Raw genomic sequence first — 27,600 nt, forward strand, 5'->3', positions numbered from 1 at the left:
GGGGGGGGGTTTGGGGATGTCGGCGCGGCTAGGGGGGTGGGCGACGCAAGGCAGAAGGTGCCTAGAGCACCTAGTTCCCTTGCACTGGCCATGCATGCCAATAATCGTTTGGCCTTTCTTCCACCTTTCTTAATGCATGGAATACATCTGGACTGCACTTCTAAGATGGTATTTTTAAACAAAGTCCATGGCTGTTGTAGCCTCTTAACCTTTGCACCTTTCAGTATTTTTCTACTTTCCTCATTTTATCAGTTTCCCTTTTGAAAGTTTAGTGCTAGAGCTACAGATTTATATATTTTTCTCCTTGCAGGTATTAGTTCAAATGTTATCATGTTATGATCACTATTGCCAAGTGGCACCAACACCATTATCTCTCTCACCAAATCCTGCATTCCACTAAGAATTAGATCTAAAATAGCTCCCTCTCTTGTTGGTTCCTGAACCAGTTGCTCCATAAAGCAGTCATTTATCCCATTTGGGAACTCTCTAGCATGTCCTGAAGTTGCATTTACCCAGTCAATATTGGGGTCCTTTGCTTTCAGGCGAAGAGACATTGAGACGTCATGTCCGAATTCAAAATGGTAAAGTGATATGACTCGCTATATAATACTATTACTGCATGCCCTTGAAGAAGCTTGACAGCGAAACACGGGCCATGTTGGGTTCGGTAAAACAGAATGTGAAGAGTCTTTCACTAATATGCATTAGAAGAAAATTTTACAAAAAATCAAAAATTCTTTAAAAAATATTTTTTGTATTCATTAAAAAGATTTTTGAAAGGTGGGTGATGTGTAGACCGGTTGGTCACTTTTTAAGTGTCACAACGACAGGCTTGCTGACACCTTTTAGGCTATAGTAAAAACATTATTCTGGTTTCCACTAATTTTCTTGTTGGTAATTGAAATCTCCCATTATTACTGCACTGCCATCATATTTGCCTCAGCATGATCAGTCCTGTAATTTAAAATATATTGCTTGTTATAATAAGCCTGAACATGTTTTATTTTGTTTAAATATTACAGTGGTTACTAGCAAGGAAACTGGATGCTGGGCTTGATGGACCCTTGGTCTGACCCAGCATGGCATGTTCTTATGTTCTTATGGTTGGCTATATACCTATAACACTAGGGAAAGACACAGAGACCCAAAACGTTTGGTGACTGTAGGATTTACTATATCGCACAGCTTTCTATATGCATTTGACTTTGTCTTTATTTTAATTCTTATTCTGCTAAAATTAAGGTCTTAGCCATTCATGATTTCATTTCAGATTCTAGGTCTGATCTGATGAAGTTTTCAGAAACAAAGCTTTCAGAGATGGAGCAGGCAGTTCTTATAGATCTTTGTCCTCCTGGCTATATTATAAATGATTTGCCTAGAATTTGGAAGTGAGGAGGGCATTTATCAATTATTTTTCTGAAATCAGCTTCTGGAAAAAAAAAAAGAATGGGATTTAAAGCAATATTTTTCTAGCTGTGAATGATTGCTGTCAAGTCCCAGCACAATGTGAGAATTCTCCTGTCAGTTGCCTAAGGACACCTCTGCTGAATTAGAGGAATTAATTACCTCATTCCATATGTTAACTTGGTGGTGGTTACAACAGATTAATTTTGCACCTACTCTCATGGCAGGTCACATTATTGGTGTATTAATGTGTGCTAAGGTGGATATGGGGGAAGGATTTATTTTTAATTTTAAATCTTTACCTTTAATGTGGTCAGGTCAGTACTACTTTGATTTCCCCATCAAGGCTTCCTGTAATCTTACAAATCTCCCATGGAAGCAGTCCAGGATTTTTACCAGAAGTAAAATAGATGGTTTATTTTAATAAGTAAAAAATTCAACGTAGCTTTTAGATGATTCTCACATGAAAACCTGCAGACAAAATGGCTTAGGCTTGCTGAGACTAAGAGGGATGGTGGGCTGTATGGAAAGAAGCATAACCAATAGGAAAAATGAGGTGATAATGCCCCTGTACAGATCCTTTGTGAGGCCTCACCTGGGGGCCGATGCAATACAGTGCGCTCAGCCAAGCGCAATGTATAACCTGCACTTCGACCCGGGTTAAATAGGCGCTAATCCACCCTGGAGCAGGTGTTAGCTGAGCGGAAGTAAAAGAAGTACAGAAAAGCAGAAAAAACTGCTTTTCTGTACTTCTTTTCTTAAGTAAAAAATTTAAAAATCCAACTCGGCAGACCGCTGAGTTATGAAGACCAACGCCGGTAAACTCGGCGTCTGTTTCCATAACCCGCCGTCTGCCAGTAATGAAAATGGACACTGAGTTTATCGGTGCAGTTCCCCACTAACGCCGGGTCCAGTTTCACCTCAGCATCAGAGGAAAAAGTTAATTAAACCAGAATCAAAATGGGCTAGTGCGCCCCCCCCTGGGCCCCCCCCCCCCGCGAGTAAATAGCTCCAGCTCTGGCCTGTGCTGACGCAAACCTGAACGTACAGGCCTCACTGACTACAGAGCCCTGCACTAGTCAGTCAGCCTTGCCTGCGCCGCTCGACATCTCTATCATCCTGGAGGACTCGGAACTCAGAAACATGCAGTTCGCCGGTTATGAAAACCGATGCCGAGTTTACGTCTTCATAACTTGTGGGTGCCATGTGTGTGTTAGGAAAATGACCCACTTAGTCAGATAGAACTGAAATTTGGCTAAGCTAGATAGCTTAACTCCTCCCCAAAAAGCCCCTGGAAAGCCTCTTTATTATCATGCTAGATTTTAGCTACTTAATAACTTATCTGCTACAATAAAACTGGATAAGTGGCTCAGTATTCATAATCTTACCATTTAGACAGATAACTTGTGAGTTATCTGTCTAAATGACTTAGAATATTTGACCCCACAGTATTTAAACATCAAAAATGAAAATGTCTGCAATGATGTACTTTTATCTTGAAAATAAGAAATATATATTTTTTTTCTTCCAGGACATGAATGAAGTATCTAACTTTTTGAAAGGTTCTAAGAACGGCTGTGCAGATAACAACTTAAATTATCCTCCTTTCATGCCCAGTAAGTCAGTATTTGTAATAGTCCAGCAATAATCCAAAACACGTTTGGGTTGTACTGTAGTACACTCTTTGAGGAAAGGTTGCCTGCACAAAAAAAAAAAACCTCTCTCTAGTTCTCCTTATTTTAGCTTCATTTTCTCAGTTGCTACTAAGTTAATTAATAGCATTGATCATGCTTCATCACTCATAGCTTTAGGTGTATGCACGTCGCACATTCTTATTAACATAACTAAATTGAAATTCTGCCGCTTTATCCAGTACTCAGTAGCCTACAGTAACTTCAGCTCATTATCTCACTACATCCAGGAGTTCAATAATTAGTACTTTTAGCTCACCTGCTGAGAGTTGAAATGACAGTTCTTCTCATCACGGACTGAAAGCCAGGTTCTCATGACAATAAGCAACAATTTTTTTTCCTCTTATCTCAAATAAAATTATACTCCCGCTATCAGTTTCTCGTGGTGGTGATTGAGAAATAGTTGAGATGAAGCAGAAAGAAAATAATGAGCAATTGCTATGCAATGTAAACCAAAAGCTTGTTGTTCCAAAGGCTAACATTATATATCTCGCTATTAAGCATAGAAATAGTTGAAAAGTCATGGGGGAAAAAGATACAGTTATCATTTAAACCAACATACATATGATTTATGATTTCATAATTTTATTTTCTAGTAAAGTGAACAAAAGTATATGTTCATGCACACTATTAATCACAGCAGTATGGTAAAACAAGACTTTACTGGAGATCTAGAGGTTAATAGTGCGTTTTTTTTCTACTACTTGGTTTATTGATTGTCATGAAAAATAACATTCATTAAGGTAGGTGCAGCGCTGATTCTGAGTGAAAAAATAAAGATTAATAAAACCAGTGTATCGCAGTCTAATTCAACCTGAAGTGCAAACAATAATATGGATTGTTTTCTGTTCTTGAACCACAACGCATATCCTAGAATGAAAAGAAAATGTCAAACTATGCCTTCACATTACTAAAAAAACAAAACAAAGCACTGAACAAATCAGTCCTGAAGAAATCACATTAATTTACTATGACTTTCCTTTCAAGGAATTATGGATCGAGTTATGTATTCAAAAACCCTATGCATGGATGCAAAGCATTACAACGGAATTCACTATGACCTTCACAGTTTATATGGACACTCAATGATCCTTTCAACTGAAGAGTAAGACCACTTTTTATCCTTGTGCTGAGTAAAGATGCAGCTAACTGCCTTGTGACCGTGGCTGCCCAATGGCACCAGTAGCCCCTGTCACAAGTTAAGTGCAAAGGGCAACTGGTGTCATTTTGAATGAGGGCAGCCACTGGCCTGAAGAGTGAAAGGATGCTTCTGGGCCCCCTATTAGACCACTGAATGTTTCTGCTGTTTCCTGGGGAGGGAGGGGTCAGGAGAGTGGGAGGGCATCCGCTAGTAGGGGGAGGGCACTGCTTTTTACGAAAAGGTAAGGGTTGGGGTGGGTTCAGGTTTTTTTTGTTTTGTTTTGTTTTGTTTCTTTTTATGTTTGCATTTTTTTTAACACCCACAAAAAAAATGATAGGAAAAGCATGAGAGGCTTCTAAGAAAGCTAAAATGTCATGGAATAGGAGGCGATGTCCTTTTTGTGGATTGCAAGTTGCTTAAAAATCAGGAAACAGAGAGTAGGATTAAATGGTCTGCTTTCACAGTGGAGAAAGGGTAAACAGTGGAGTGGCCTCAGGGATCTGTACTTGGACCGGTGCCTTATAATATATTTATTAAAGATCTGGAAAGGGGCACAATGCGTGAGGTGATCAAATGTGTGCAGAGTAGTTAAATCTCAAGCGGATGGTGATGAATTGCAGGAGGACCTTCTAAGACTGGAAGATTGGACTTCCAAATGGCAGGTGAAATTTAATGTGGCAAAGTGATGCATATAAGAAAATGAACCCTTGCTGTTGTTACACAATGGGCCAGGTTTTCGAATCTATGCCCGATTTTATAACATGCGCGCACATGTTATAAAACATGGTGTAGGTTTAGGCAGGTGTAGGTTGCGTGTGCCGGCCCTTGGCCCGACACGCGATCCCCCGGCACAGCAGCTGTGCTGGAAGCCTCAGTCCTGCCCCCAGACCGCCCCGCCCACTCCCCGCCCCTTTTTTCAAGCCCCGGGACATACACACGTCCTGGGGCTTGTGCGCATCGCCAGGCCTATGCAAAATAGGCTCGGCGCGCGCAGGAGTGGGTTTAAAAGGGTTACGCACGTATCCTACGCGCGTAACCCTTTTAAAATCCGCCCCAATGTTAGGTTCTATCTTAGGAGTTACCACCCAGGAAAAGATCTAGGCATCATTGTGGTTAATACATTGAAATTCATTGGCCCAGTGTGATGTGGCAGTCAGAAAAGCAAACAGAATGTTAGGAATTATTAGGAAGGGAATGGATAATAAAACAGAGGATGTCATAATGTTCTGTATCACTCCATAGTGAGACCGCACCTTAAATACTGTGTGCACTTCTGGTCACTACATCTCAAAAAGGATATAGCTGCACTGGAGAAAGTGCAGAAAAGGGTGACCAAAATGATAAGGGGCATGGAACGGCTGCCCTATGAGGAAAGGCTAAGGAAGTTCTGGATGTTCAGTTTGGAGAAGAGACGACTGAGGGGGGATATGATTAAAGTCTACAAAATCATGAAAGACTTGAACAAGTTAATGTAAATCGGTTATTTTCTCTCTCAGATAATAGAAGGACCAGGGAGCACGCCATGAAATTAGCAAGTAGTTCATTTAAAACAAATCAAAGAAAATTCTTTTTCACTCAGCGCATAGTACACTCTGGAATTCACTGCCAGAGGATGTGGTTACAGCAGTTAGTGCAACTGTGTTTAAAAAAGGTTTGGATAAATTCCTAGAGGATAAATCCATGAACTGCTATGACATTTATTAACAAGCAATAGTAGCTTGTGATCTATCTAATGTTTGGGTACTTGCCAAGTACTTGTGACTTAGATTGGCCACTGTTGGATACAGGATATTGGGTTTGATGGACCCTTAGTCTGACCCAGGCCAGTATGGCATATTTTATGTTCTTATGATCACAAAATTTCATATTTTTTTCCACTTTTTTTGTTTTTCCTCAAATACAATGAAATAGGAAATATTGTCTGTATTTCCTATTTCATTGCAAACAACTTCCCTCCCTTAATGTACACTAATAACTTGGTGGATGAATCAGTTACTCATAGATAATTAATACAGGAGGACTGTGTCATTGACTTTTTCACATAAATAAATTGGTCAGACGCTGGCCAATCTGCACTAGGGAAGTGACTCGTTTTTGAACGATTAAAATTATCGTCAGATAATTTTAAAATCGTCCAAAATCGTTAGAGTGCACGATACAATACAAATGCCCATGATTTATCGTCAGGGGCATTTGTATTATATCGTTAAATAGGGGGTGGGAAAACCGGCACACCAAAAAAACCCTAACACCCACCCCGAACCTTTAAAACAAACCCCCACCCTCCCGAACCCCCCCAAAATGTTTTAAATGACCTGGGGTCCCGGTGCGATGATCCCGGCGCGATGTCCCGCTCTCTGCCCACGGCTGCTATGAAGAGAAATGGCGCCGGTGGCCCTTTGCCCTTATCATGTGACAGGGCAAAGGTAGCGCCGGCGCCATTTTGATTCCTAGCTCCCGACGTCATGCGTCCAGGAGATCGCTCCCGGACCCCCGCTGGACCCCCAGGGACTTTTGGCCAGCTTGGGGGGGCCTCCTGACCCCCACAAGACTTGCCAAAAGTCCAGCGGGGGTCCGGGAACGACCTCCTAAACTCGATTTGTGAGGCAATACTTCCTTTGGGTAAATCCATGCAGGCTGTTTTCCATTAAACCATGTCTTTCTATATGCTCTGCAATTTTGATCTTTAGAATAGTTTCCACTATTTCTCCTGGCTCTGAAGTCAGGCTCACCAGGCTACAGTTTCCTGGATCACCGTGGAGTCCTTTATAAATATTGGGATTCCATTGGTTACCCTCTAGTCTTCAGGTACAATGGATGATTTTAATGATAGGTTACAAATTAATAGATTTGAAATTTAATATTTTTAGTTCCTTCAGAACTCTGGGATACACATCATCAGGTCCAGGTGATTACCTATTTTTTAGTTTGTCAGTCTACAAACTTCATCTTCCTGGCTCACCTACTACATCTTCCTGGTTCACCATGATTTGGTTCAGTCAATCTGACTCATTACCCTTGAAAACTATCTCCAGAACCGGTATCTCCCCAATATCCTCATTAGTAAACACAGAAGTAAAGAATTCATTTAGTCTTTCTGCAATGGCATTATCTTCCCCAAGAGCCCCTTTAAAACTCTTTGATTTATCTTATGGTTCAACCAACTTCCTAGTAGATTTCCTGCTTTGGATATATTCTAAAACGTTTTTGAGTTTTTGCTTCTACAGCCAACTTCATTTCAAATTCTCTCTTAGTCTGCTTATCAATGTCTTTCATTTAATTTGACAATACTTATCTTTTTTCTATTTTCTTCAGATAGAGCCTTCTTTCAATTTTTGAAGGATATTTTTTAGCTAAAATAATAAACTCTTTCACCTCACCTTTTAACCATGCCAGTAATCATTTGGCTTCCTTCCACCTTTCTTAATGTGTGGAATACAGCTGGTCTGCACTTCTAAGATGGTATTTTTAAACAAAATCCACAGCTGTTGGACATCTTAACCTTTGCAGCTGCACCTTTCAGTTTTTCCTATTTTTCCTAATTTTATCAGTTTCCCTTTTGAAAATTTAGTATTGGGGCTATAGATTTATATATTGCCCCCCCCCCCCCCCTTTTAGTCATTAGTTCAAATATTGATCATGTTATGATCAATATTTCCAAGTGGTCCCACCACAGTTACCTCTCTCATCAAATTTTATGTTCCATAAGAATTAGATGTAAAATAGCTCCCTTTCTTGTCAGTTCCTGAACCAACTGCTCCATGAAGCAGTTGTTTATTCCATCCAGGAACTTTACATATCTATCAAGTCCTGATGTTACATTTACCCAGTCAATATTGTGATAATTGAAATCTCCCATTATTACTGCACTGCCAAATTGGTTAGTTCCCTAATTTCTCTTAGCATTTCATCATCTGTCTCATCATTTTGGCCAGCTGAACAGTAGTATACTCCTATCACGACAGTCATACCCAACATACATGGGATTTCTACCCATATAGAGATTCTACTATGCATTTAATCTCTTGTATGATCTTTATCCTGTTGGACTATGCCCTCCTGGACATAAAGTGCCACACCCCCACCAAGTTGATTCTCCCTATCACTGCAATAACTTTGCACCAGATATAGCACTGTCCCATTGGTTACCCTCCTGCCAATTATGTCTATCTCATAAGGGTGTGCATTCGTTCCCTACGAATTGGGAATCCGGAATGTATAGGGCCTTATTCGTTGTATTCATGGGGAAGCCAAATGTATCGCGCTTCCCCATGAATTATTTGGCTGCCTAGGAGCCAATTTAAACAAACCCCCCACCCTCCTGACCCCCCCCCCAAGACTTAGCAGAACTCCCTGGTGATCCAGCTGGGGGGTCCGGGAGCCATCCCCTGCACTCACACCCTGGCTACAAGTTTCAAAATGGTGCCGATAGTCTCTGACCTTCTATGTCACAGGGGCTACCGGTGCCATTGGTCAGCCCCTGTCACATGGCCATCGGCACCATCTTGTGCTCCTACCATGTGACAGGGGCTGATCAATGGCACTGGTAGCCCCTGTGACATAGTAAGGGCAGAGGCTATCGGCGCCATTTTGAATACTGGCAAAGGCTATCGGCACTCTGGCCCCTCACTATGTCTAGGGGCAAAGGCTATCAGCGCCATTTTGAATACTGGCAACCGACGGCCGGAGTGCAGGAGGTTGCTCCCGGACCCCCGCTGGACTTTTGGCAAGTCTTGTGGGGGTCATGAGGGTCCCCCAAGACTTGCCAAAAGGCCCTGGTTATCCAGCAGGGGTCCAAGAGCAATCTCCTGCACTCAGGCCGTCGGCTGCCAGTAATCAAAATGGCGCCGATAGCCTTTGCCTTTACTATGTCACAGGGGCTACCGGTGCCATTAGTCAGCCCCAGTCACATGGTAGGAGCACAAGAAGAAACCGATGGCCATGTGACAGGGGCTGACCAATGGCACGGTAGCCCCTGTGACATAGTAGGTCAAAGGCTATTGGCGCCATTTTGAAACCGGCAGCAGAGGGTGTGAATGCAGGGGATGGCTCCCGGACCCCCCGCTGGACCACCAGGGAGTTTTGGTAAGTCTTGGAGGATTCAGGAGGATGGGGGGTTGTAGTTAATTTAATTTTAGCGGGGAAACGAATAGGAATTGACGTATAGAACGTATCGGGAGGCCCCCTTGCCGAATGCAACGTATCTGCCCCCCGACGAATACGAATCCCGAATGCAACATATGGCATCCCTCTGCACATCCCTGCTATCTCATCCTTCACTGCTATACACTCTAACTCTCGCTTCTTACTTTTTAGACTTCTGGCATTAGCATGCATACATTTCAAAATGTGTTTTTTGATTCTATTAACAACCTGCATTTCAGTTGATATGGATAATTTGGAATCCTTTATCTCAGGTGATTCTTTACATATAGGCACATATACTACTTTTTCTTTTATTAGAACCTCTCTGTTGGGATGACCTATTCTGTTTGATTAGTATCCTTCAAAGATACCTTCCTCTGAATCATGCAGTGCTGAGTGACTGTCGGCTTTCCCCCTTGTTCTAGTTTAAAAGCTGCTCTATCTCCTTTTTAAAAGTTAGTACCAGCAGCCTAGTTCCACTCTGGTTAAGGTGGAGCCCATCCTTTCAAAAAAGTTTCCCTCTTCCCCAAAAGGTTGCACAGTTGCTTACAAAACTGAATCCCTCTTACCTACACCATTGCCTCATCTATACAATGAGACTCTGGAGCTCTGCCTGCCTCTAGGGACCTGCATGTGGCACAGGGAGCATTTCAGAGAATGCGTCCATGGAGGTTCTGGATTTCAACTTTCTACCTGAAATTCTAAATTTGGCTTCCAGAATCTCCCTCCCACATTTTCCTAAGTCGTTGGTGCCCACATGTACCACATCAGCCGACCCCTCCCCAGCACTGTTCAAAATCCTATCTAGGTGACAGTGAGGTCTGCCACCTTCGCATCAGGCAGACAATGTTACCAAGTTTTGGTATCCCCAAAGAACCCCCTAATTAGCAGGAAATAAATGTCTAAATTAAGAATTTATAAACATCTAAAATCCAATTTTTGGTTAGAATCGAAAAGACTGATAAAACACCCCTGATGTGGAAATTGGGTTTTTTGGTTCTAATTGAAAACCCCCAAAATAGGCCTACCATGGGGATCTGTAATGACATCATGGGGTATAACTTGTGTCATAGCCAGCTGGCACCATTTTGAATGGAGATGGCAATGAGCCCAGAGCCTAGGAGACACTCTGGCTCCATTGGGCCACCAGGTATGCATGGGGTATGGGATGGGATGGGCTGGGAGATTGGAGTTGGCGGTGAAGAATTAATTGAAAAGGGGGTAGGGTTAAGTAGGGTTAAGTAGCGAGAGGGTGTTCATTGAGTAATTTTAAGATTTGTTTTCTTTTTATTTATATGAGGACTGCCTTATGAACAGATACATTTATTACAAAATATAACAGACCTGTGAATATGAAATAATGCTTGCTTCTATGGAAAAAATAACATATTACATGCACTTTACTTTTAGAGCCATTAAAGCAGTTTTCCAAGATAAAAGAAGTCTCATTTTCTCTCGTTCTACCTTTGCTGGATCTGGGAAATATGCAGGTCATTGGCTTGGTGATAATGCGGCCAACTGGAATGATATTAAATGGGCTATACCAGGAATGCTGGAATTCAATCTCTTTGGCATCCCTTACGTAAGCACATTTGCTTAATAACCCTACAAGTCAAATATCCATGCTCAGACCCAGGGAAATGGATTTTATGCATGTTTCCTATTATCAATATGTCCCCTCTCTATGACATCATCTTTTGTTATTTCCTTAATATATTTTAAAGTACACTATTGATTGCTACAGCATTTTCCTGATTTATAATAGGGGAAATTACAGATGATGTAAGTAGAACTACAGACACACACATATACTATTTCAAGATGTATGCTCATGCAATATACCTCATTACATTTTATTTTTTGATTTGGACATTAAAAAATAAAAGCTTAGTAATCTACTACCTTAATCTTACTGTAATGTTTCATTTAAGATTGGTATTAAATATTTGGTATTGTGTATGCAGACAAATCATTGGCATATTCTATGTATAAACCACCTGCATGTGAATCTATTTTGCAGTATACTACTACTGCTAATTAGGTTTTCGGTAGCATTACTAGATGTATGCACTACTGTACAGATATAGAATCTCTGCTCTGTGATGCTTGCATCCAGGCAAACAAACAGATTAGACAAATTAGTGGCTTTGGTTTAAAATCAACAAGGCAATGAATGGGGAGAATCAGATTTAAGATTTAAATCTGAAATAGTGGGCTATTAGGCAGAATTTAATTGAAGACAAGGACTATTTTATCTTTCTGAGAAAAGCTCTTCTAAAATGCAGATATAAGAAATACAGGCAGTAGGGTGTGTAGTTGTGAGTGCAAGGAGTGTCAGACTAAGGGGAAAATGTTCTTCAAAGCCATTTTAAAGTACTATGTAAATTCAAATGAGCTACACACAAACCACTCTTTAAATAGAAAGTGAGCTTAAAAGAATTGCAATATCTATCTTTCTGCAATATCATATATGGATTTAAAATTAAGAATAATTTATTTTTCAGATTGGTGCAGATATATGTGGATTTTTTGATAATGTCTCAGAAGAACTTTGTAGGCGATGGATGCAAGTTGGAGCTTTTTATCCTTTTTCTAGAAACCACAATGCGGAAGGATATAAGGTAAGTCTGAAAGAACAAGTTTCCAAACATCTTAAGGCAGTCAGGCTCTGCAGTTTGTAACCTATGGTGGTCCCAAATCAAAGCTGATCTTTCATCCCAACCACTCTGCTTTACCCTCTCATAACATTTTAGGATGTAGAAACTTCAGGCACACAGAATAAGGGGAAGGAATGAGAAGCACCTTTATTATAACCCTAATTTGCATAAACTATCGTTAAATTAATTTATTACAATGCAAGAAGTATCTATGCAGAAACATATTACTGTATAGTTATTAGTAATAAAACCGGGAAGCAATATGAATGCTAATGATATTGTGGCAATGCCAATGTACCAGCCAGAAGAATGATCACTCTCTTAACAAACTGTTATGCCTTTCAGTTCAGCAGTTTGGTCTCACTAAGCTTGTATTTTGACTGCCAGCCATTCTTGCAGCATAGGGACAGCCTTTGGGCCTAGACAGGGAGGTTCCCAGCATTGCATCAATCTGCATAAATGCATCATGGGCAGGGGTTACCCCCCTTCTCCCTAAAACATGAGACATGCAGTTCACTGACCACTAAGCCTTCATATAGAATCCCCTCATATATAAAGATATAAGGAAAAACAAATGATGAGATTTTTCTCTCCTGTTGAGCTGCATGAAGATGGAACAGGAAACCAAGTCAGTAGATGAAATGCATGCATTTGTATCACAGGACTATAAGAGTCACACATAGAGATTTGTTCTCTACAACATGCATCCAAAATAGAATATGATAAACACAGAAAAGTTATTTTTCAACGGAGTTATGAACATAAAAGTTGCATATACACATACAAGTAGATTGTACTTCTGTGCATGCTATTTTATAAACATAAAAAGTACACATGCATTTCTGGGTTTGCATGCACATTAAAACAAGCAAATAAGGGGTGGACTATGGTTGTTCAGAGATGGGGCCAAGACTTACACACTTACAAGTAAAATTTAAAAGCCCTGAGTGTGTGAATTATGGGGGCTATGTAACATTAGACACTATCCTAGGGAATTACGCATTTACATCTGCTCCCAAGGAGTAGTAAGTATAAAAATAGAAAAATTGGGGCTAGGTAGAGTAAGGTTATGAGTCAGGGAGGAGAAGGGAAGAGGGATGAAGGATAGGGTTAGGATTAAAGAAGTTCCCTCCCAGTCCACTCCTTAAGTGGAGCGGACTGGGCGGGAACTGGGAAAAAGGGTGATCACATCACCACACATAATTAGAAAATCCCCCCACGTGCTTGAGTCAAAGGCCAATCACATCTGCGCGCACGGATGTTAAAATCCGGCGCACATGTGTATGCAGACGTATTTTCTAACTTGCGCGTGGAGACACGTGCATGTTATAAAATCGGCACATCCATGTGCGCATGCCAGGAACCGCACATATATGGACGCTCGGTGCGTGAGTCTTAAAATCGACCCAATAAGTTCCTATTTAAAAGATACTTACATGAGTACATCTGGCAACTAATTTGTGCAACTTCACACTTAATAATTACCTAGTGTACTTGATATTAATCTCATCTGTTGTCTACTATTGATTGGGTGGGAGGTCTGGATGACCTGGGGGAAGAACAAGTAGGGTCTGAATGATCTGGAGAAGAACTGGGTGAATGGGGGGGCGGCAAAGCAGGGGGCAGGCCTGCAAAAGCCGGCAGCGATCGCACCACCGTGATGTTATCGCTGCCGGCTTTCACACCCAATAGCGCCACCGTGAAAGGTGGAGCTATTGAGCGCGCTACTGGTGGAGATAAAATGGCCTACCTTATCGCCGCCAGCGAAGTCATCGCGGAGTCCGCCCCGATGCCACCCCAACTCCTCCCCTTCTGGTGCGGACTCCACCCCGATTTAGCTATCACACGGGAAAAGGGACTTTTCGCGTGCGATAAGTCCCTTTTCACGAGTGATACCATTGGAAAATGACCCCATAAGTTACTTAAATGGCCAGCTTTGAATATTGACCCTACTGACTTCAATGTATAAATCAGAGTTAACGCAAGCAAGTTAGTTTTTATCATGCATAAAATATCCAAGCATATGTTTATTAAATAAATAGGAAAAGTATATGTTTTTAATGCATTGCAGGTATTTGTGTATAACCAAAAATGCACATGTATATTGGGGGGTAGACATAAGTATTTTATTACCTATATGTACCCTATACGTGTAGGTTATCAAATACTGTAGTAGATCTCTCTGCAGCCATGCATGGGCATAAATGAGGCTGCATGAAGTTTTTAAAAAAATTACCTTCAGAAGGTTTTGCAAACCATTTTTCACAAAATTCATTATTAATGAGCTGTTTCGCATGAGTTTTCATCTCAGAAGTTCATTAATCATGAATTTTAAATGAACTTTCATGTGTGTCAGATTACCCATTGAAGTTTACTACCTTCAAGGCAGCATACTTGCAAATTTTTCACAAACAAGGCTTTATGCAGAAAAATGCACAAATCCCCTAAATGTCAGCATTTTTATATGTTTCAGAGCATTTCCTGCTGTTTTTCTCCACGAAGCCGCACTTATGAAATAACTGTATGAATTAAAACATCAGTCCTTTAATGAGCTTGAGATTTATATAAACGCATCATTACTGTGAGGCTAAATACTGCTTTCTTAGCCCATATTTTTCCCTGAAATAGTAAACATTAGTTTAAAAATAGATTTCCTTTTGAATAATGAAGAATACAATTTGGAGGGTGGGTGAGGGAAGGCACCGTACAGGTATTTTTGTACCACATCTTTCAAATTTAAGTCCCTGATTTTTATCTTGGGATCAAAAAATTCATCCAATCAAGCATGTTCTTGATGTAGATATGTATGCTTTATGTTGGATCAATTTACATCTCTCTATCAAGCTCCCTTTCTCTAAACATATACATATATAGAGAGAGGAAGAGGGAGAGAAAAAGAGACAGAGGGGGAGAGAGAAAGAGAGAGGTGTGTGTGTATATATATATATAGAGAGAGAGAGAGAGAGAGAATGATTGCTATTATCACAGTAATTGTTTCAATTTTGTTTTTAGTCTCAGGACCCAGCATCCTTTGGAGCTGATTCTCTTTTGGTGAACACATCCAAGCACTACTTGAACATTCGTTACACATTATTGCCTTACCTCTACACTCTCTTCTACCATGCTCACACCAGAGGAGACACAGTCGTAAGACCAGTAATGCATGAGTAAGTCGAAAGAATAAAAGAAAAAAGAAAACTCGTTTACTTTGAAGAGAAGTCTGCATTCTTTTAAATATTTTAGTGAAGAGAATGTAATGGGGAGAACTTCATAGATGCACACATGTTTAAGAAGATTTGCTAATAGATTTCTATTGGCATGAAATATAGTGTTAATTCCTTGTACTACAGTGTTTAAAATGCAAAACATCTATACTGTGGCTTCTAACCGACCAGAAAATCTATTGCTGGTGCGCACTACAGTAATCCATTCTCCATACCATACAAAATATGTCTTTCAAAACCAAGCTTACAATGAAGGATTACTGTGCACAGCATATGAATTTGCTTTCTAGGTCAGTGGAAATAGTTTATTTCCAAAGTATATAGTTGCCTATGAAAATCGGAAATTTTTATTTTGCAAGACTGAGAGCCTGATGGGGGCTCTGAAATGATGGTAGCACCCACTTTCTTCAACAGTACTGCAGTTTTTAGTTTTTATATAGATCCTTGTGAATTAAATAATGCCTAGTTTTCATAAGCTATATTTATAAACAGTTCTGTAATCAATCCATAATGCATTTGGTCCAGTGTCTGCAAAACAAATTTATTAGACATGCATGGGGAAGTAATATTGAAAGGGACTTCTGAGGGTAAAACTGTGTGATGCATGCAGAAATGGCCTTTTACAAAATTGCCCACCCAATATGCAGGTAAAAGTTAAGCACATGTATCATGTATGCTCATACATTTACCTGGATAGAATAGAGGTATTCCTGGGAGCATGATTGTAAAGAAGTTTGAACTTATATGCATGCTAACAGAAATTATACAGACTAATAAATTGGGAACACAATAATAATTGGAGATCTTAATTACCCCAATATTTGAATGGATGAATGTCTCCAGCAGGGCAAGCCAGGGAAGTTAAGTTTCTAGTTACCACTAATGATGGTTTCATGAAGCAGCTGGTTCTGAAACAGATGAAACAGGGAGATATTTTAGCTCTAACTCCCAGTGGAACACAGGATGTGGTGCAAGGACAAACAGTGTTGGAGCTGCTTGGCAATAGTGCTCATAACATAAAATTTGACATAATCATTGAAGGAAGAATAATAAGTAAAATTACTATAGTAGCATTATTTATAAAAAGGGAGAGTATGATAATATGAGGTTAGAAACTACAGGAGTTTGACTTTTGAATGAGACAAAGAAATTGTTTAAAAATACTATGTTGGAAGCCTAGATATGTATTCCATACATTTAGAAAGGTCAAATGAAGAACAATCAACCACCAGCCCGATAAAATTGTGCTGAGAAAAGTTAAGCAACTGGAAAGGGATATCCCTATTTGGCTTTTATGGATTAATAAAAGTTTGGACACATTTCTTAAAAACAGATTCATTAACAATTATTAGCAAGGTAGATTTATGGATTGTCACCTCTTGCTTATGGGAGTGATCAAGAGGAAATGGGTCTCCCTATTTGAATCTGCTGGCTGCTTTCTAGTGGTCCAGATTGGTCACTGTTGGTGATAGGATGGTGGGCTTGAAGGATTATTGGTCTGACCCAGCATGTCATCTAAGTAACCTATGAAGTCTCAGAAGCTTATTACTACAATATCATTTTTATGGGATCAATATAAGACATTAGAACCTAGAAACAATCCATTATGGCTGCTATAAATCTGCATTATAATAATCAGGAGGTCAGTATTAAGACATAGCCAACTAAATAAAGTTAGCCAGATAAAACATCTGACTAACTTACATGGGATATTTGCTGCTACTTAGCCATGTTGCGATCCCCCCTGTTGCTGCGCTACAGGTGGTCTCTTACCTTCCTCCCGGAGGCCGCTTCAAAGCCAGGGCCTCTCCTGTGCACCATCCGGGACTTGCTCCAGGGCCTGAGAGGCCTAGCTGTGCCTGTGGCTTGCTTGCCAGCGTTTGGACTTCCTGTCTGGCGACGCCCTTCTCCTAGGGGCCGGCCCGCAGCTCTCCTCCTTATTTATAGGGCCAGCGGTGGGCGGTCCTGGCAAGCTCCTCCCAGGGACTTGCCTTCTACCTCCAGTATATAAGGACTTCCTTTTCTTTTGTAACTGGCCTGCGGATCGGGTTCTACAGTCGTCTGTAACCTTGCCGATCCAGGTCCACCGTGGTCTGCCTTGTATTGATGGCTCCTTGTCCTGTCTCTGTCCGGATGTTTGCTTCCTGATGTTCCTGATGTCTGCCTTGATGTGTTCCTGATGTCCTGATCCAGTTCCGCTCGCTTCTGCCCTACGTCCTCGTCTGGTTCCTGAGCCTTCTGTCCTGTTGGGCCCTGGAGTGGCCAACAGGAGGGATTCGTCCCACGGGCTCTTGAGCTTCCCTGCCTGCCAGCCGAAAGGGCTTCGGATGTCAGTATCCCAGCATCGGAGTTCCTGTTCACCTGGATCTTCCGCTTTGTCTTCCCTGCACCCTCCTTCTCAGCGTGGTCCGCGACCAGCCTTCCTGGGCTGTGTAGGGCGTGTCTGGGTCGGGGTGGTCCGCGACTCAGTCCCACGGGTGAGCTGAGTAGGGCGCCCTGATGGATAGTGCCATGTTTCCTTCCAGCCCTCCTCTTCAACGTCTTGCTTCAGCCTGTCTTAGATGTCTGCTTCAGCCCCGTCTGACGTCTTCTTTGTAAGGACTCTGTCTGCCCTCGCCTCTGTCCGGCCTGCTGCCCATTGCCGTTCCCTGCGGCAGGTCCGAAAGGGCCGGGAACAGTCGGAGAACCGTTCATCAGTCAACTTTCCAGTGTTGGCTACCATGGGCGTGCAGGTCCGGCTGAGGGTCGGACTCCCTGCTTCTGTACCCGCCTGGCTCACCATGCCTGCCCAGCTCACCTACCACGGTGTGGCTTGGGGCTCCTCCTTGAGTCCTGCCGTGGCCCAAGGGCTCACCACCAGCTCGAGACGACCGCGCGTGCTCGTAACAGCCAAATAAGCCTTATTCAGCTAAGTTTAGACCTGCTATGGAACATGTCTCTAACTTATCTGGTTAGCTTAACCGGATAAGTTTGAATATTGCTAGTTATCTGGCTAAGTTACTCTCCCTGCCCACTCACAGCCAGATAAGGCATTATTCAGCTAAGTAGTGTCTGCTGAACATAGCCAGATATCCAGCTAAGTAACTTTCAGCATGTTTTCAATATTGGGGCCCTAGTAATTAGCGACTAGTAAAGCTTAATTTTTATAGTTCAATATCGATACATTGTGATTGATTAAGTAAAATCAATTTTTAAATTTTATTTATGCAAAAAAAAAAGTATTACTCGAAGAGTCTACAATTCAAAGAGGGACACCTAAAGAGCATTCATTATAGACAATTTTACAGATATCAACTATACAAGGATCAGTTCCAAATCCCTTGATTTATAAAACCAGTCATCCTTTTGAAGAAGACCTACTGCCCAATATTTACTCATTCATATTCTTCAACTATGTTTACTGCTCATTATATTTAACATGTGTCTGGTTTTCCCTAAATGAAGTTCTCCTGCATGGCCCTAACAACTATAGGCATGCAACATTATTCACATAGCCCAAAAACTTGCTTGATCAGAAAGGATATTGTCTACTTCCTGAAGGTTTGACTACAGACCATAGCTTGCAGTTTGTCTGGTAAAGTATTCCAGAATGTTGGACCAGCTACGGCAAAAATTCTGGCATGGAATTGCCATTAGGTGAACCAATCGCATAGAAAGCACTACAAGAAAGTTGCAGCCAGCCGATCTAAGAGCCTAATGTTGAGGATAAGCTGTTTTGGTGGACCCTTGGGCCGGCCTGCGGGAGACTGGAGAGAGATGGACTATAGTCTCTGCTAGAGGGCAGGCCGGGTGGCCGATACCAGGCAGGCGATGGATGGTGAGCTTCACCCAGGCAGCTGATGCTCCTCCGGGAGGAGCCCGTAGGAGCCCAGCCGCTTGGGACTTAGGGGATTCACCCTGGAAGCCGAAGCTCCCCCGGGAGGAGCCCGTAGGAGCCCGGCCGCTGGGACTTAGGAGATCACGGAAGCTGGAACTGAAGCAGGTGGGCAGGGATCCAGAGTCAGGCAGGAACTGAAGCAGGACAGGTACTGGATCCAAACTGGAACTGAAGCAGGACAGGTTGCTGGAACCAGGCAGGCACTGAAGCAGGAGAGGTACTGGAACCAAGCTGGAACTAAAGCAGGACAGGTTACTGGAACCAGGCAGGGACTGAAGCAGGAGAGGTGCTGGAACCAAGCTGGAACTGAAGCAGAACAAGTTACTGGAACCAGGCAAAAGCAAAGATAGTACTTGGACACAGAAACGTTGCAAGTCGTAGGCAGGAACAGAGCTGCTAACGCAATAGCACGCTCCGGGGCTCGGAGCAACTGAGAACCGCAAGGAACCCCGTTGCAAGGCAAAGTCCTGGGCTCCGCGGCAGCCTTACATAGGCCGCAGCGTCTGACGTCAGGGGTAAGGCGGAGCCTTCAGTGGCGGGAAAAGGCCTTCATAAGCGCGGCTCCTGCGCGCGCGCGTGCACCTAGGGAGACGGCGTCCAGGAAGGGTTTCTCAGCGGCGTGTCCCCCCCCCCCCCCCCGTGGGGATGCCGCGAAACAGGCCGCAGGCTCTCGGAGATGGAATGGGACCAAAGAGGTAAGGGCCGGGTCGCGACCATCGCGACCGGGACCGTAACACCTAAGGTGTTTATAAATCCTTAGATTGAAATAAGATCGACCATCACTATGCTCTTTGTGACTCATTATTGCTAGCTTTAATTAAATTCTCCACAGGATTTGTAGCCAATGGATTTACAGTCTCTTAAGATAGGGGTAATATGATCTCTAAGTCTTGTACCTGACAGCACATGCACGGCCTCCTACTGAGCCAACTGGAGGATCTTAAATGTGATCGCTGGTAGTCTGGTGCATATTACATTATAGTAATCTAGGCTATTTAAAACTAATGCTTACTGAACAGTGCGGAAATCATGTGGTCTAAAAAAAGGCTTACGTTTTTGCACATGGCACAATTTGAAGACTGCAGATTTTACTGCTGCTTTTAATTGTGCGCACATGTATAGGTCAGGATCTATACATCTATACGTCTATCACACCTAACTTCCTCCCTCCACTCTCTTTAAGAAGAGACGGCTGAGGGGAGATATGATATGATATGTTAGAGGTCTATAAGATGAGTGGAGTGGAAGGAGTAAACTTTAATAAGTTGTATTCTCTTTCAAAAAGAACAAAGACCAGAGGACCCACAATGAAGTTACTAGTTGATACACTTAAAACTAATAAGAGAAAATATTTTTTAATCAACATATAATTCTGGACTTCATTGCTAGAGGATGTGGTGAAAGATATTAGTGTAGCTGCATTCAGAAAAGGTGTGGACAAGATCCTGGAGGAAAAGTCCATAAACTTGCAGAAATCCACTTGTTATCTCTGGGATAAGCAGCATGGTATCTGTCTAACCCTTGGGATTCTACCAGGTACTTGCAACCTGGATTGGCCACTGTTGGAAACAGAAAACTGGGCTTGATGGACCCAGTATGCCAAGCTTTATGTTCTTAATTCTAGAATGTCCCAACTCTCAAACTGAAAAAAGGCAAGGACACCATTGAAGGCAAACCTGTTCAAAACAATATGCTCTGTTTTTATTGAAAGTACAGATATTTTGTTATTAAGGACTTGAATTTTGGCATGCCATAATAATTTAAATCTTGAAACTTTAAGAATGATATAAAACATTAACAGAAAAATAGAAACCACATTGAACAATTATATTCATTTTCGTTTAGGTTCTATTCAAATGAAACAACATGGGATGTGGATCGACAGTTCCTGTGGGGTCCTGGACTTCTTATTACGCCTGTGCTAGATCCAGTAGGTTGAAACAGTATTATACCTAGCATTACCTTTGTGCTTTTTTGTTTTATATGCTTTGGAAGCTAATAAAGGGGAAAAGATTTTTTCTTAAATTAAGTAATGAACTACACGAGCAAGTATATTTATTTATTTATACATATATTTATTGTCCATCTAGAATAAAATTGTGCTCGGCAAACAATAGAATAAAACATAAAACAATCAAAACAATCATTAAAACAACAAATAGTAAAAATATATTAATTAAAAAGATGTGAGATTCAATACATTTACAGTCATAGTGCCATACTACAAGAGCCGGTAGTTGTGCGCAAACCTGTTATAATCATATATAAAACCTGTTATAATCATACATAAAACACTAGTCAACGATAGTATACAATGACTACACAACTCTCTCTGCCTTCATACATCTAACAGACCCACCAGATCAGCTTACCAAGGAACCCTACATATACCCTCTCCTAAACTCACACACCTCTCCTCTACAAGGGACTGTTAAGCTCAGGCTTGTGAACCCTTGGCCGACGGGAGGATGGTATACCTTTCAGAGGATCCGTAGGTTCTCTCGTTGGGTGGCGAGGCAGAGCAGAAGACGGGACCAGCTGACCCTTGGCACTGGAGACTGAGGCAACTGCGGAGGAGGATGAAGAGACGAGAAGAGGAGCTGTGTCTTCACCCCTGGAAGTCTGTGGTTCCCCCAGGAGGAGCCCGTAGGGACCCAGACCGCTGGGACTTAAGTGGACCTTTGAGAGGTCAGGTGTCGGTGCAAGGGCTGACTGGAACTTCGCCCTGGAAGCCCGCGGTCCCCCTGGGAGGAGCCCGTAGGGACCCGGGCCGCTGGGACTTAGGTGGGCCCTTGGAGACGGTAGTCTTGAAGGAGTCCTATGTCGAGTGCCAGAGGATCGTCGCTCACCAGTCCGGTCACACACCAGAGAATCACCGCTTGCCAATCCAAAGTCGTATACCAGAGAATCACCGTAAGCCAATCCGAAGTCAGGAACCGGGAACACCAAGACGAAGAGGAACAGCAATCCAAGCTCAAGGAACTCACCGAAGCAAGCAGACTAGTCAGCGCTGGAGGACGTTGCCAAGTCCCTGGATGAGCAGAGGAAGTCTCCCTTTATACTTCCCCTGCTTAGGCTGCTGAGGAACAGGTGAAGCTTGTTAAAGGGATCAGGTCCCTTTAAATCAGTAGAGGAGGCACGGGCTCGCACCTATGGATGGCGATGGCCATCTTGGATTTTCCCCCGTGGAGGAGAGATGCCGCTGGACGCCGCGAGGGGGGAGCAGGTCAGCTTCCCCTGCAGCGAGCAGCACCGGAGGCCACGCGGGAGCGACGGCCCAGATCAGAGCCCTCCCCCGGGGCTCCTGTGGTGAAGGAATGCCACAGATAAGGTAGGGGGCCGCGGTCATGGCTCGTCATGGCTGCGGAACACAACAGTACCCCCCTCTTTAGGGCATCTCCCTGGAGGCCTGGGTTTAGCTGGATGGTCCTTGTGGAATTGCTCCAGCAAATTCCGGTCCAGGATATTAGCCAGTGGTTCCCAGGAGTTTTCCTCGGGGCTGAAGCCTTCCCACGCTATCAGGTACTCCCATTTCTTCCTGTGTTTCCTCACATCTAGGACCTCTCGAATTTGGTAGGTGAGGTCATCTTCAGAAGCAACAGGTTGCAGGGTTGGAGGCGTGCTGGAAGGCCATGATAATACCAGAGGCTTCAGTAGGGAGATGTGGAACGTGTTGTGAATCTTGAGAGACGGAGGGAGACGAAGTTGATACGAGACCGCACCTACCCACCAGATGATGGAAAATGGTCCGATGAATCGCGGGGTCAGTCGCGATGATGGCAGCTTCAAGCGGATGAACTGTGAGCTTAGCCAAACCTTTTGGCCCGGCTTGAGAGGCGGGTACGGCCTTCTGTGCTGGTCAGCATATCTCTTAGCTGCCTGGCCAGCCTTGATCAGGGTGCATTGTGTGGATATCCACAGACGATGCAACTCATCGGCAGAGAGTTGAGCTGTCGGATGGGGACAGGCAGTGGTGGGCATTGCTGTTTCCCATACATTATCTGAAACGGGGAGGATCCCGTAGCTGCAGAGATATGGGAATTTAGCACAAATTCAGCCCAGGGTAGCAGGCTAGCCCAATCATCTTGTTTCTCATTAACATACAGACGAAGGAATTACTTCAAGGTCTGATTAGATCTCTCTGCGAGACCGTTGGTTTGTGGATGGTAAGCAGACGTGTAATCAAGGGTGACGTCGAACTTCTGGCAAAGAGCCTTCCAGAATTTGGCGGTAAATTGAGGCCCTCGATCAGACAGGATGCCTTTGGGTAGGCCATGAAGCCTGAAGATGTAATGGATGAACAGCTGGGCCAGCTGAGGGGCAGACGGCAATCCTGGCAAAGGCACGAAGTGCGCCATCTTGCTAAAGCGGTCGACTACCACCCATATTACCGTGTTGCCATTGGATAGTGGCAGGTCCACCACAAAGTCAGTTGCCACATAGATCCACGGTTCAGAAGGCGCGGGTAATGGTTGAAGTAACCCTGGGGTCGAACCGGAGATCCTCTTGTGGCAAGCACAGGTCTGGCAGGACTCTACATATGCCCGGACATCCTTATGTACATTTGGCCACCAGTAATACCGGCACATGGTGTGCAGCGTGCGGGATTGCCCTGGGTGGCTGGAACAGCGTGAATCGTGAGCCCAAGCCAGCACTTGTTTCCGTAAGTGTGGCGGGACCAGAGTTTTCCCAGGCGGAATAGTTGTGGTAGCCGACAGGAGGATACGGGATGGCTCAATGATGTACTGTGGTTCCTCAGAACCTTCCGTTGAATCAAGTAACCGTGATAGGGCGTCGGCCTTAATATTCTTCCTAGCCGGTCTGTATCGGAGAATAAAATTGAAACGGGTGAAGAACAGAGCCCATCGGGCTTGTCGTGGGTTGAGCCGTGGTGCCCGATGCAAGTATTCTAAATTTTTATGGTCTGTGAAGACTGTAAACTGGTGTTGCGCTCCTTCCAGCCATGGGCGCCACTCTTCTAAGGCCACCTTGATGGCCAAGAGCTCCTTGTCGCCGATGGCATAGAACTGGCGGGAGAAGAAGGCACATGGGTGAGCTTATGGCCTTCGGAGGCCTGGCTCAGGACGGCTCCCCCTGCAGCGAGCAGCACCGGAGGCCGCACGGGAGCGACGGCCTGGATCAGAGCCCTCCCCCAGTGCTCCTGCGGCGAAGGAACGCCGCAGACAAGGTAGGGGGCCGCGATCGTGGCGTGCCACGGCCGCGGAACATAACAGGGTCAGAGCATTCTCCATTGCAGGTCTCTCTATGTGGAACACCATGCCCCCTGACCTCCGCATAGAATCTTGTACTCATAAATTTAAAAAAAAATTAAAAACAGCTCTTCAAACAAGCCTTCAACTAACCCCTCCTTTCTCCTTTCAGCGAATCCATGTCGAATCTCTCCTTTCAGCGATTCCATGTCAAATTTCCCTACACCCTCCCCACTCTCACATACCGGTACATAGTTCTTGTCTTATAAGTTTATTCTTTACCCCCACTGTAGGATAGTCATATAACTAGCCTATTGTATATTTTGCTCTCACCTCCACAATCTCCTTTGTATTTACATGTATATAGTATACTAATATTAATTTTTAATTTCAATCTTATGCATGCTTTGTTAATTTTAAATTTTACCTTAATTTAATTAATTGTCTCGTAATTCTTTTTATAATATCATGCTAAACCTGTTTATCTCTACTTTGTTCACGCTTACTGCATTCTCCTCCCGCCTTCCCCCCTCACCCCTCTACCTTCTCATCGGCTTTGTTATACCGATCAACATGCTTTTTTGAGAATATAGTTCAGATGTAACTTCCTTTCAATATCCACTTGTTGTAATGTAAACCGATATGATGTGAAAACGAATATCGGTATATAAAAGCTATTTAACATTCAACAACAACTATTCAACATCATAAAAAAACTCAAACCCCTCCTCCACACCCACGATTTCCGCACAGTCGTACAGACCACAATGCTCACAAAACTAGACTATTGCAATTCCCTATTACTAGGACTCCCCGCCATCACCATCAAACCCCTCCAAATTCTACAAAACTCCATGGCCAGAATCATAACAGGCACACAAAAAAGGGAACACATCACCCCCATACTAAAAGACCTACATTGGTTACCCATCTCCTTCCGCTCACAATACAAAACCCTCACCATCCTTCACAATTCTCTACACAAACATAATCATACCTGGCTCGACGAAATGCCTCGTTACCGTTCATCCGACCGAGCCACAAGAACAACCCATGCAGGTACTCTACACACGCCGTCCCTAAAGGCAGCCCATTCTACTCACACCAGAGAGAGAGCCTTCTCCGTCGCTGCCCCCACCCTCTGGAACTCCCTCCCCACCCTCCTACGCCAAGAGACATCCCTGCAAACTTTCAAGAAAGGAGTCAAAACATGGCTTTTCCGACAGGCCTATCCAGACACAAACCAAATCTAATCTCTCCCCAGCCCCCTCTGTTCGAATTTTCCCCACCCCTTCCTATGTTCCCCTGCTTTCCCCCGCACCACCCATGGATACCCTAGAAGAAACAACATTCCCCCTACGGCTTAATTTATTTTTTGATCATGATCGGTCAATGTGTCCTTATTGTAAGGAATAGTATTTTGTTCTAAGGTTACATCGTTATGGTTTTACTTTTATTTTATTCATTGTACATTGTTTTTGTTTTATTGTTTTATTGTATCACCCACCTGAGTTCTTTGTAAACCGGCATGATGTGCTGCCCGAATGTCGGTAAATAAAAAGTTAATAAATAAAAAAAAATAAAAAAAAAATAAAAATAATCAATGGAGTCATGCATGCCTACACATAGGTAATCACAGATACCCAGTGGAGGCCTGTGAATAGTTCTGTAAATACATAAACACAAATGGAAAATAATTTTATATCTTATTAGCATCTGGTTTCATAGTAATGGCAGAAAAAGACCAATTGGCACATTCAGTCTTCCTTGTCTTCCCCTCTGATTCCCTACCATTTGGGGTAGATGAGAATATAGATTCCCTTATTAAACCAACACCCATACTCCCTCCCCTCAACCCTCATGCCTTACAACCTTCTTCCTACCACAGCCCTCTGTATCTTTCCCAAGCATGTTTAAATTTCTGTATAGTATTGGCCTTCATCACTTCTACTATCAAAGGTGAATTTTCAAAGGCTTACTCTCATAAAGAAAAGGCTATGCACATTTGTGTGTGGTCTGATTTCACATAATGTGTATTTTAAAAAGGGAGAAATCCACAGCACAAATGCAGGAGCAGGAAACTGCAATTCAAGCCAACAGCAGGGGAAATGCAGTTAATTCAATAGGTCCCCACAACGTCAGAATTGTTTCATGAAATATGCACTTTTTATTTTATTAGCAGCAACTCCATTGCTTAGAGAGGCACAGTTTTAAGCAGGGTTCCCTGACACGGACCCTTGTTTCGCCAAACGCGGCTGCATCGGGAGGGATTTTGAAACAGGGTTCATCATCTATAACATGAAGAAACATTAACAAAATAGTAAAGGGGACTCTTCATAGAAGGATCCAATATTAAACAACATATTTTAAAATTTACAGCACACATACCTTTTCAACGCTGTGCGTTCATTTGATTCGCAAGGAGAGCGGGCAGTGCCGGCAAGACTCAGCGTTTGTACCAGAAAATGGCACAAAACATTTGGCCAATCAATGCACATAAACAGTACATACAACCAATGGAAGGGCAGATATGAGATACACAGAAGAAGCAGAGTCTAATATACTTTCGCTAAACATTTACATGCAACTAATAAGAGAACATAAGTGGAAAATACAGTAAGGAAGAAATTAACCACACATTTACTAAAGCATCGAGGTAGCAGAATAAGTAAAGAAATTAATTAAAGAAAGAAACGCCATTCAATCTCACAGTTCAGTCCGTGGGGAGCCAAGCTATTCAATTTAAAAATCCACTTCTGTTCACGGCGATTCAAAATTTCAGAGAAATTACCGCCCTGGGGTGGTAAGGGCACTACATCGATAACAAAAAACCTTAACTCACTTTCACATGGCCTAACGTAATCCAGTGAGATACCAGGTATGCCGCCTCCCGACTATTTCTGATGTTGGAGAGGTGTTCTATGATTCAGGTCCGGCTCGGACGGGAAGTTTTCCCCACATACAGTTTAGAACAAGGGCATAAAATGACATAAATGACTCCCTGGGTTTGACATGTGGAGGTAAATTCCAGTTTGAATTTAACATGAGAGATGGGATGTTAAAAAATAGACATGGAGGCTGAAAGGGGGCAAACCGAGTAGTGCCCACCGGGTGCATGGCCCAAAGGCCGTTCAGGATTGGACTGCAACTGGTCATCAAGGTGTGAATGAACCAGAATATCCCTTAAGTTTCAACCCTACAAAATGAAAAATGGATAGGGACATCAAATATTCTGGAAGTAGATAGTATTG

General features: G+C 43.0%; 1 protein-coding gene across 1 annotated transcript in view; it reads left to right on the top strand.

Moving 5' to 3' along the window:
* SI (sucrase-isomaltase) overlaps positions 1–27,600 on the top strand; it is a 350,476-nt gene that overhangs the window by 143,880 nt on the left and 178,996 nt on the right. The window contains 6 exon segments of the mRNA XM_029616444.1: positions 2,936–3,020; positions 4,083–4,200; positions 10,792–10,963; positions 11,886–12,002; positions 15,051–15,205; positions 20,985–21,069. Coding sequence (XP_029472304.1) covers positions 2,936–3,020; positions 4,083–4,200; positions 10,792–10,963; positions 11,886–12,002; positions 15,051–15,205; positions 20,985–21,069 — 732 coding nt within the window.

The sequence above is a fragment of the Rhinatrema bivittatum genome, chromosome 9, assembly GCF_901001135.1.
Source record: "Rhinatrema bivittatum chromosome 9, aRhiBiv1.1, whole genome shotgun sequence".
Lineage (NCBI taxonomy): Eukaryota > Metazoa > Chordata > Amphibia > Gymnophiona > Rhinatrematidae > Rhinatrema > Rhinatrema bivittatum.